General features: G+C 38.1%; 2 protein-coding genes across 2 annotated transcripts; both read right to left on the bottom strand.

The window, feature by feature from the left end:
• Positions 1-3553: 3553 nt before the first annotated feature.
• Positions 3554-8175, bottom strand: LOC106390295 (protein CASP). The gene is made up of 19 exons (XM_013830726.3): positions 7888-8175; positions 7513-7623; positions 7212-7390; positions 6989-7138; positions 6708-6796; positions 6509-6618; positions 6250-6344; positions 6100-6155; positions 5820-5985; positions 5607-5699; positions 5342-5470; positions 5094-5213; positions 4812-4892; positions 4617-4724; positions 4376-4519; positions 4192-4293; positions 4036-4115; positions 3865-3957; positions 3554-3773 (listed from the first exon to the last, which is right to left on the bottom strand). The coding sequence occupies exons 1-19, from the start codon at positions 7994-7996 to the stop codon at positions 3713-3715; spliced, it is 2076 nt and encodes a 691-aa protein (XP_013686180.1). The 5' UTR covers positions 7997-8175; the 3' UTR covers positions 3554-3712.
• A 348-nt stretch (positions 8176-8523) lies between these two features.
• On the bottom strand, positions 8524-11306 carry LOC106390296 (aluminum-activated malate transporter 9-like). Its single transcript, XM_013830727.2, has 6 exons — positions 10753-11306; positions 10322-10459; positions 9972-10241; positions 9755-9891; positions 9527-9673; positions 8524-9376 (listed from the first exon to the last, which is right to left on the bottom strand). The coding sequence occupies exons 1-6, from the start codon at positions 11150-11152 to the stop codon at positions 8678-8680; spliced, it is 1791 nt and encodes a 596-aa protein (XP_013686181.2). The 5' UTR covers positions 11153-11306; the 3' UTR covers positions 8524-8677.

The raw sequence follows: 11306 nt of genomic DNA on the forward strand, positions 1-11306 counted from the left end.
TTCAACCTTTCCAATTCATGAAGATGAAGATTATTCGCAGATGAATCCAGGTTTTTTGTTAATTCATGCATGTATTAGTGGACTATATTTTGAAACGTGGTGTACTTACGATGTGCTTACTTATGTGTCTTTTTGTCATGCACTTTACTTTCAACGTGTTTATCCTTTACTATAATGAATTTTTTTTTGTCATATCTCTTTGTATTAACCTACAATTTAATTAGAACGTCTTTACTTGGAACCTTTTTTGTACATCAGTTTATCAAATTTGATTACCGTAACTTGCTTACTTGTTTCTTGTATGATTAGGCACTGGAATATTACAAAGTTCTCAAGAAGAAACAACTCATCGGAAACAAATGACAGATGGAGAAAGATTGGAGATTTACCATGCTCTATTGGAAAAAAGCATCAATGGAGAATTAGAAAAGCATCACACAACAGAGGTCTCTCATTCATTCTCTGTACCTTTACAAACAGTACAAAAAATTTGGAAGAGGGCCAAAAATACTTCTAGCGGTGAAGCTGTTGATGTATCACATAGGAGAAAAGGTAATTGCGGTCGAAAGAAAATTCATATTGATCTTTCTCGAATTGTTGATGTTCCACTTCGTCGTCGTAAAAATTTACGATCGTTAGCTGCTTCTTTGGACGTGTGCAAGATATCACTTTTTCGATGTCTAAAAGAAGGGCACATCAAACGTCATACCAATGCTATAAAGCCGTCTTTGAACGAAGACAATATGAGAGCTCGATTAGAGTTTTGTATCTCCATGCTCGACAGTAGCACTATGCCCGACCACCCGAAGTTTGCTGCTATGCACGACGTTGTACACATCGACGAGAAGTGGTTTTATATGACAAAAAAGACAGAGACTTATTATCTTCATCCCGTTGAAGATCCGCTGTACCGCAGTTGTCAAAGTAAAAATTATATCGGGAAGGTGATGTTCTTAGCAGCCATGGCACGTCCACGTTTTGACGGAGAAGGTAATGAGATTTTTTCTGGGAAAATAGGCATTTTTCCATTTGCTAAGATGCAGCCAGCTCAAAGAGGAAGTAAAAATCGAGCAGCCGAAACTATGGAATTGAAACCGATGACCTCCATCAAAAGAGAAGATATAAAAGAGTTTTTAATTGGCAAAGTTTTGCCACGAATTCGTGAAAGATGGCCACAAGAAGATTTCGGGAAAACGATTTATATCCAACAGGATAACGCACGGACACACGTTGATCCGAGAGATGAAGATTTCCTAGCAGCTGCTTCTCAGCATGGTTTTGATATTCGTTTAATCTGTCAGCCACCGAATTCACCGGATTTGAATATTTTAGACCTCGGATATTTCAACGCCATTCAAACACTACAACACCAAGTGTGTCCAAGGACCATCCAAGAACTTGTTTCTGCAGTAGAAAACTCATTTGATGAGTACTCCACAAAGCATGTGAATAGGATATTTTTGACTTTGCAGTCATGCATGCAGAAGATTATGAAAGTCCAAGGTGAAAACACATACAAGATTCCACATTTGAAGAAAGCTATCATGGAAAAGGAAGGTAATCTACCTTCGCAGATGAGTTGTGATCGTCTTTTAGTTCGTGATGTAATCAATTATTTAGCAACTTAAGCTCTTTTATTTATCATCTTTCTTCCATGTTACATAGTCTTTCTTATAGCGTCATGAAAACAAACAACATCAAAGGTCTTAGAGACTTAAATCAAAACAAGAAAAATTATTTAGTTATAGAGAGAAAGAAAGCAAACTTAAAAGAAATTAAAATCAGAAAAACAAAATGTTAAAAATACTTAGGCAAATAAATTTTAAGCAGATCCATCACATTAGGTTCCATCTTCTTCTTGGGATGAAGCTCCTCTTCATCATAGTACGCCTTGTTCAAATCCAGTTCTTGGGCGGTGTATGATTTGATCCTGTAGACATCTCTTGATTCACCTTTGAAGATTCTTGCTTCTGGTTTCATTTTTGCTTCACTTTTTCCTCTTTTCTTTGAACTTAAGAAAAAAAAGAAACTATAAAGAAAAAAATGAAGTTGGTAAGAAACTTAACGTTACCCAAAAAATTTGTCTTTTACCCATAAAGCATTTAAGAAGTTCTCATAAATAAGCATTGACTGAGTTAATTCTAAATGAAAAAAACATTAATATTATTACACAAAATCTTACTTTGTGGAACAAGGAAAAACCCCCAAAAAATCCTACTTTCAGGAACAGAGGGAGTATTAAGAAAATGAATGAAATATATATGTTTTCATTAATTACAACTAGTTAACCAATATTCTCTCTGTTTCATAATAAATGTCATTCTAACATTTTTTTCTTGTTACACGAAAAATGTCACTTTACAATGTCAATGCAAATTATACTTAATTTCAACTGAAAATTAATTGCAAACTGCATTGATTTTATAAAGAATTTTATTTATCTCAAATATTATTGGTTAGAGAGATGTAATTAATAACAATTACATATATTTCAGTAACTTTCTTAATCTGTGTGAAAAATGTCATAGTGACACTTATTCAAAAATGAAAGGTGTAGTATTTAAGATAAACAAATTTATTTGTAAGATCAATGCATTTTGCAATTAATATTTAGCTGAAAATAATTATAAATTACATTGAAATTGTAAAATGATATTTTTTATATAACAAAGAAAAAAAAAGGTAAAATGACACTTATTTAGAAATATAAAGAGTATATATACTTTATAGCTTTCACAATACTAGAAGAACATCTATAAACTACTAGGCAAACAATTATATAACCAATTGCTTATGATAAGCAAAAATAAATTTTAGTTTATCAAAATATGAAACATTTGGATAGATTACGAAAGCTCAATCTAATAATTAATCAATGGCATAACTGAAAATAAAAATATACAGAATGGTTATTTTTAAATACGAAAAATTGGGATCATGCAAAGACAACAGAACGCGACATTAAATACGTTTTGTGTAACTGATTTACGTATTAAATAGTTTCATGGAATCCATTAAATTCCACTTACAAGTTCCAAGATGCATATCGCATTGGATACTTCTTCTCGTGATTACTCTATTCATATTGATTCCTTTACCTGGATCTCGTTTCTATTGACATTCTTCTTCTTGGATGAACATATATGTATGTATGTATGGAGGATACACACATACAAACACACTTTTTGTAGGGCCTAAGCAATTATTATACCTTTCTAAGCTGGAGGGGAATGGACTTGTTTTAAAGGGTGGTGACGAGTAATTATGGAGGACCTTATTTGTCAAAGCAAAAAAAGAAGAAGAGAGGATTGGCTTTTTAATGTTTGTAACTATAACATGGGGACTGAAAATGAATGGCATTTCATTGACAGATACAGAGAATAACCATTGGTTGTTAACCAAAGGTGTGACGGATGGAGAAGACTCGTTAAAACTTGAGAGTCGCCATGCATGACTTTTATTTCTGTTTGCGATCTTTGTGTGAGTTTTCACCTAGTTACTTTTTTTTGGTTAATGTGAACACTGATTATTTCATCGTCTGTATACCGTAATATATAAAAGTTCAGTTCTTAAACTTTTCTATGGCTTATATGTATGTAGTGATTTGTATCCCTCTGTACAAAATATTTCATAATCCAGCTTTTTCCTTTTAATGCCCAGAAGACGAAAAAAGACAGACAAAAGAGAGACGAAAAAGTTTAGGGATGAAAGATTAAAAACCGCGAGGAAGGTTTGTGGTTGTTTCTGTGACTGGAGTCTCCTCAGCTCCATGGCTAAAAAGAAAGAAACGAACACCAAAATCAAACAGATATCGGAGTTACAAAAAAAAAACAAGAAACAAAGATTTGGTGGAGTTCTTTTTACCTGAGATAGCTGAGAGCAGACATACGGTAGAGACAAGTGAAGACAAGTACATGCAATCCTATTGTGTAGAAGAAAGCAAATGTCCTCGCATACCTGAAAATTAAACCCAATCAGCCCCAACATACATCTTGTGATGCACTTAATTCTGAATATGAAGAACGAGTGGCTTACTTGTTTCCTAGAAGGAAACGGCCACTGCTTAGTGTAATCCGATCTCTAATTCCCAAATCTTTGATCCGCTGCTCTCTTTCCTGTTTCAACACACACATACACTCCAATGGTTAAATACTAAGTACGGCTTGTGAAGACAATTTCTTTTTGTTTTACCTTTTTCGAGAATGCAGCAAATGGGTTGATATCATCCTCGTATATCTTCTTGTATTTAGACTCCACGTCCGAGCTGAATCCACTTTCCACATCTTCCACATACTGAAGTTGGAGGAAACATTTCAATCAACAATGTGACAGACAAGTGTTCAAAAGGGAAATGTAATGTCGAACAGAAAAATACCTTTTTGGATCCTCGTGAAACAACTTTATCGTGGTTATAGTCTTGGACATAGCGGATTTTGCCATAGAGTTTGACGTTGTCTGCTTTGGTTTTCTCTAATTCGTCTGTGAGAAAGCCTATCTTCTCTTTTAATCGCCTTATTTCCTGTGCAATATCAAGAGACCACCAAAATATTCAGAGAGTTTAACCAGGAAATAGACGAGACAGATGAAAGTGAATCTTCCAAGTGCACTCCTGTTACCTCTTCTGTTTCCCGCAACCGTGCTCGGAACCGATCTCTTTGACTACAGATAACTTTCAGCATTGAGCTTTGATCTTGATCTGACGGTACATGTTTCTGATCCATAGCCTTATAAAAAGAAAACCAAAAAAATGATAAGAAGAATGTTGCATGAGAGACTACATGACTCGTATAAAAAAGGTCAAACAGAAGTACCTCGGACTGCTCAGTCACACCAGCTTCAGAGAACTCCCACTCATTAAATAGAGCACCTTTTCGCTCTTTTGAACTGTAACCCTGTGTAACTAGTAGAGGAGGTTTAAGTGTAATCAAAGTTTCTGATATGGTTTTCTACTCTCGAGTTACCACATACAGTATTTTTGTGTGTATAGAGTGAGAAAATCCTCATAATCTTAGAAACACAAATACAAAGAAGAACCATGAAAGGAAATCCGAAAACAGCAAACGAACACAATGAGAAGAGATACTCTTACATACCTTCAAAATATCATCCTCCAACTTTTGAATCAGTCTTTGCTGTTCATTAACCTTAGCTGTTAGTTCTTCTCCCTTGGCTTCAGCCTTCTCAAGCAAGGAGGTTTTCTCAGAAAGTTGAACCTGTGCTAAAAAGAGGTTTAATCGACCAATGACATTGACTTGTGCACATTCATGTCACTGAATAGAGAAAGAGTAACGAAGAGACATAATTACAGTGGCGCCAGTTAATTACGTACAAGGTTATGTACCTTTAATTGAGTGACCTCATGCTCCATTTTTCTGTTTTTATCAAGAAGAAGCGACTCCATTCTGCTCATCTCTTCACCGGTGGTAGCAGCATCCCAGTCCTCGGCCTCAATTGAATTGTAACCTACAGCCTAATACGCAATAACAGCATTACACTTACACAGTAATATTATTACGAGGAAGAATATAGGACGGATCTGTGGCAAGAAGCTAAATAGAAGTGAAAATAAGTAAGTACCACAAAAAAACACCAGAAATGATAAATACCTGCAGAATTTTCACTTTCTTGCGCAGATCATCAACTAATTTTGCTGATGGTCTTTCTTGAAGCTCTTTCTTCATCTCTTCAATGATAGTATCCTAGTTTAATACAAGAAAATGACGCATGCAAACATTAGACATGGACGCGATGGGAAACCTATTTCCATAACCTGAGTAAAAATTCAGAGTATAAACGACAAAGAATAGCACAATTTTCACCTTTTTATTGAGCAACGAGTTCAATTTCTTTATCTCGACAACATGATCTTCTCGCTCATTTGCTAAAGCTGTCTCAACATTGTGAATCTCCATATTAAGCTCTGATATAATCTTCTCTTTTGCTGTTAAGGAATTCTCCAGCATGCTATTTGAATCAACATTATCACTGCAGTAAACGAGAACAACAAAAATAAGAAATCAAAACAAAGAAAAACTTAGAAGAGACCTATTTAAATGTATGTGCATTGCTAAATGGGCACTTAAGTGTTAACTACCCCACCTATTCTTGTTCTCAGTATCTTCATTAGCTGTTTGCAGCTGAGAGCGTAGATGTCCCTGATACAAACCAAAAAAAAACAAAAATTAGGCGCTCATCTTGGGATATTCCCTTAATTCAAACATGACATTTCAAGAGCATTCTGTGAAAGACCTTTTCCCTCTCAAGTGAAAGGAGTCGCGTTTGAGCACGCTCCACTTCATCCATCAATAGACTAAGTTCAGATTGCTTTGTCGCTTTTTCTTCGTCTGATGTTAGTCATAAAAGTAATGTTTATTAACAAGACATGAAGGAACAAATACATAAGAAAGACTGAAATGAAAACTGATAAGGTCTTAGAAGACTAATCATGTAAAGGACCGATTATGAAAGCACAAAAAATGATTCACCATAGTAAGAGTCAATGCACAACCTGATTGAGCACGAAGTTCAAAAAGTTGGCTCTGTGCCAGCTCATGCAATTTTTGCATGGTGGAGACACTGTCTTTTGCTTGCCTTAACTGATCTTGCAAAGCTTGCTCCCTGTACAAAAGGTGGATATGGAAATGTTGGTGATGGCTCCAAAACTCCAAAACACCCGCGAATCATTCAGGGAGGAAAAACCTTTTTACCTATCCTTTAAAAGCTCCAACGTTTTCTGATTTTCCTCAGCCAAGTTTCGTTGCTTGATCTCAACAACCTCCTTAATTTTTTCTTCCATCTGAATCCAAATAAAAACAACACGACATCAATGTGAATATCTTCAACAGTTATCATTTACAAGATCACAAAACAGCATTTCTATTAGACTGGGAGTATTAGTTAGGTTAAGCATTCAAGGAAGCTAAGATTTACTGACAACAGTCGCATTAGTTTAGAACACGAGATAAAAAAAAAACAAAAGCTGACCGACCTGCTGCTCAAGCTGGCGGTTCCGTTCTTCTAGTCTCCTTATTGTGGACTGCTGATTTTTCAGATGAGTCGCTTCTGTCCTAAATTCCTCAAGTTCAACTTTCATTTTTCGATTCTCAGATTCCACTTCAGATAATTTACGCTCTTGCTCCTGAAACACATCAAATAGTAAGTTCAGTTGCATATCATTTAGGCAGTTTTTCAAAAGATGTCCGGAGAATTACAGCAATAGAGGCAAGCGCAGGAAAGGGATCTGGTGCTTCATAGAGTTTCTGATAAATGTTAAGGAAAGCATTCTCCCCAAACTTGGCCCTCTTGGTAATATTATCTACTTCTTCCTGATAACCCTTGAGCAAGGAGTTAAACATACCAAGTTTGTCCTCAGCTGATGCTTTTTTGAAGTCTGTTATCAATACAAACCATATAATACGTTGTTAACATCTCCTATATCTTCAAAACAATAATAACGTAGGATAAAAAAAAAGCAGGTCTTAATCAAAATAAAAGGTGAAACAAAAAAGGTACCCCTGGTGCTCTCAGCAAGCTTCCGCCGATTCTTCTGGCTGTTTTCTTGATTCTCAGCTATTCTAAGCCCTTGCTCGTCAAGCAGACTTTTCTCCTTCTCCAAATCAAATTCTGAAACAAAACATTTTAGAGACTGGTGAAATCATTTAAAGCAATCAACTGAAACTTTCTCAATCCGATCACATTACGCTATCAATGCCTTCTCCGGAACATCTAATGGAAATATTCATCACGTCTCTAGTTTGATTCACTCTTACTAACTAAAAATGGAATCCAAAATAAACCTAAAAAACGAATTTCTCCTACCACAACAAGCTACCACCGAGGACTCAAAGCAAGCGAATAGACAGCTCGATATATGAATCTGGAACAAACCTTTCCAGAAACTGGTGACGACGGGAATGGGCGAGGAGGAAGAAGAAGAAGAAGAAGATGGAGGAGGAGTTGTTTTATCTCTCTCCGATCCATCTGGTACGGCCTCCATTATCCTCGTCCTCGGATCCTGATCTCGCTCTCCGAAGAACAGAAGTAAGACTTCAGTGCGAATAAAGTTTCTGGGAAGTGATTTCTTCTTCGAATCAGCAAGTGAATTCTACCAATGTTGTTTTAATTTTCCCTGGAAATTTTTCTAGTTCGATCGGATCTGCACAGAGTTTTGGTGGTAAAATGGTAATCTGCTCCGCTTTTGTATGGGTCTTGGTCCTAAACAGGCTTAGCAATATCTAACCAGGATCAATATGAAGTTTAATGGACCGATACGTGGGCTATTTAAAGGCTCAAATGTATGTCCAAAATATTTTCCAGTTTCACAACAAAATGATAGAATGATTCATGCTTTCCAAGACGCGTAAATTGTGGTTCTTAGTGAATTCAATATTTCAAAATACTACAAACTAATTATGAAAGTTTCCTTAATAGTATGGTTGTGAGTTAATGCTAAAAAAATATGTAGCATATTTTCATTTTATGTGTCCATAAAAATCTTACACCCCAAATCACATGCACAGTATATGATGATAATAAGGGTTAAAAACGCCTCTGCTTGTTTACCATTTATTAACTAGTTTAGTTGTGTACTTTGGGTTACTTAGTTTACAATTAACAGTTTAAAGTCTCGCGCGTTTAAGTAAAACGCCTCCGATGCGAATTTTCAAACAGAAAACCCTTACACCCCGAAACACCGGCGGATCTTCCGGCCAAGCCCGACACTCTCTCCGTCTACCTCTACATCCGAGTCCGACGTCGCAATCTCCGGCTCCTTGAAATTAGCTATCTTACTCAACTCCTCGAACGCGTAGACCACGGTCTGCAACCGAGCGACAAACTCTATGAGGAGCGATGCAAACGTCGCCAAAGACAAGGCACTCGCGCTCTCGTACGTCTCCGTCGTCTCCAGCAGCTGGTAGTTCCCGTTCGTCGTCTCCATATGGGTCGGAAGCACAAGCCGTGCAGGCCACGACACCTGTTTCGAGAAAGTAGGCCTGTGATTCAACGGCTCGCGGTGATTCTTCTCTCCCCAGCTCTTTGGTATCTCAAGAACCGCCTCGCTTTGGGACTTGAAGGCGTAGATGGGAGACTTGAGGTTCTCTGGTGGATCTAAATCTTCCATGGAGAGTAGCTCTTGAGGCTCTGACCGTGATCGGTTTCCGATCTCCCAGCGTTCGGAGTTGACGAGAAGGTAAGACTTCTTGTCGATCTTGTGTTGTAGTTCTTCGGCAGCTAAGTGGACTTCGAAGAGCATGTCGTCTGGTCCTAGCTTCTCCATCCTCTTCACCTTTTCGCCGAGCTCTCTTAAGAGCCTGGCTCCTTCTACGCCAACTCTCTGAAGCTCTTGTCGGAAAACTTGTCTCCTTTCTTCAGGTGCCTGTGAAACGTTTCTAAACTTTGAGCAACTGTTTTGTTCTCTTACCCCTAAAAGCATCACTGTATTGAAAACAGATGACAAAAGTGCGAATCTTACTCAGACACGAGGAGCAATGAAGCTAGAGAGAGAGAGAGAGAGAGAGAGAGTTACCTGGATTTCTGAGAGAATGCAGCCGTGCAATGCCATCACAGTGAATGCACAATGCTTGAGAGCGCCACTGAGCTTGACATAGTTCTGCCATGGGTAGTTAAATGTCCTGTATGGTCCGTGTGGCGGCTCCCATATTGCAAAGCTCATCTTTAAAAAAAAAAAAACAAATTGATTCAGAAACAAGAAACAATGTAAGAAGAAACATAACGTTTTAATGATGAAAAATACCAGAGACTCTTCTTGGCTAGTAGACTCAATAGCTGATCTGTAACCCTTGTAAACCGGATCCTCGGAGGCTTGGTAAGTGGCGATTTTGGATGGGACTCTCTCGTATTCAAAACAGTGGAGGTATCCATTCACACAACCTGTAAAACACCAAGTCACAGACAATATCAGTCAAGCATCTTCTCGAGACTCAAAAGCTATAAATTCTATGAGTACTAACCTTCAAGGGAAGTAGCTACATTCATGAAATTCTTCACAACCAAGTTATGAAGATCCTCACCAGCCCAAATAGGATATATAAACATATTAACCCCTAAACTAACACCAGCACCAAGAGCTATAAGCAGAAACCGGGAGATAGCCACCTCAATAAACTGTCCTGTTCTGAACCCAGAGATGAGAATGTAGCAATACGTCAGCAAGAAAACCCTGAAACCATACTCATAAGCTTTCATCGCCGGGTACAGTTTCATGAAAGTAGCAATGAACCCTGAAAACAAGAGACGCCTACTATAAAATCACAAATAGAAAACCAACAAAACCATTGGTATGAAAGAAGAGAACACACACCAATGCAGAAGATACTAACGGTGCAGAAGAGCTCTTCCCAGTCTCCAGTCAGTGTTGAAAGCTCAGCCATTCCAAGTGCAAGACCTCCGGCTGATAACGTCCCAAGCGCTCGATTAAACCCTTTGCTTAGAGTTGCTCCTATCATAACCAAACAACAGTCATCACATTGAAACAAACGACTGTTTAAAAGAAGGAAACAAGCCAGATCCAGACTATTCCAATAAGTTTCCATATGAATAAACTACACGACTACATATAGATTCTTAAAATTCGGGTTTATAATAGGCTTCCAATATAAAAATAATTAGCTTATAAATTGACCATGAACACTCTTTCACATATACTTACCAACTTAAACATTTAAACAATTATTAAATATTTTTAGTAACAATTTGAAAAGGCTCGCAATACCTAGAACCAGCCGTCCTTACCGATTGTAAATTCGAAGACGACGACGACGGTGAGAATAGCCCAAACCGAGTAACGGCTGAGATCCGGATTAGGCTCCTGGTAGAAAATCAAAACCGCTACAATCGTCAGAGCAAGGCCAATCTTGGCGGAGAAGACGATCTTCCTCGGATCAGAGACTCCCATCGCCCACGCCTTTCGCGCCACATCTTTAGCGTCCTCATACACTCCGGAGATTTTACCGGAGATGTCACCGCACGAACAGCAGCAGCACAGCCGCGTCCTTGCATGACCATCGCCTTCGAGAAGATCGTTGGACTCGATGTCGCCGAATCTCATATCGGAGAAACCGTTGTTGGAGAGAAGCCGCTCGCGTTTCTCCGCGTGGTTACCGTTTCGGAAGGAGCCTAGCTTCGCCGCCATTACTGAATCCTCAGAAGGAAAGAGAGGGCGGTTACTTTAATGGCGGAGATATTATTGATTATGACGAGAATCGAAACTGCTTTAAGTGATGGTGGGGGGTGGTGTGGTGGTGGCCCTTGCAAAAGGAGAAGTGTGAATGGGAGAAAAGGAAAAC

This window comes from Brassica napus, chromosome C1, assembly GCF_020379485.1.
Source record: "Brassica napus cultivar Da-Ae chromosome C1, Da-Ae, whole genome shotgun sequence".
In the NCBI taxonomy this organism is placed as follows: Eukaryota; Viridiplantae; Streptophyta; class Magnoliopsida; order Brassicales; family Brassicaceae; genus Brassica; species Brassica napus.

Excerpts from the sequence above, each read along its gene's own strand:
- LOC106390295 (XM_013830726.3), bottom strand. The coding sequence starts at position 7,996 with ATGGAGGCCGTACCAGATGGATCGGAGAGAGATAAAACAACTCCTCCT. Across the intron at positions 7,624-7,887 it reads CGTCACCAGTTTCTGGAAAG|AATTTGATTTGGAGAAGGAG; the intron begins GTTTGTTCCAGA and ends GTTTTGTTTCAG. Across the intron at positions 4,116-4,191 it reads TTGCTGCATTCTCGAAAAAG|GAAAGAGAGCAGCGGATCAA; the intron begins GTAAAACAAAAA and ends GTGTTGAAACAG.
- LOC106390296 (XM_013830727.2), bottom strand. The coding sequence starts at position 11,152 with ATGGCGGCGAAGCTAGGCTCCTTCCGAAACGGTAACCACGCGGAGAAA. Across the intron at positions 9,892-9,971 it reads TGTAGCTACTTCCCTTGAAG|GTTGTGTGAATGGATACCTC; the intron begins GTTAGTACTCAT and ends GGTGTTTTACAG. Across the intron at positions 9,674-9,754 it reads CTAGCCAAGAAGAGTCTCTG|ATGAGCTTTGCAATATGGGA; the intron begins GTATTTTTCATC and ends TTTTTTTTAAAG.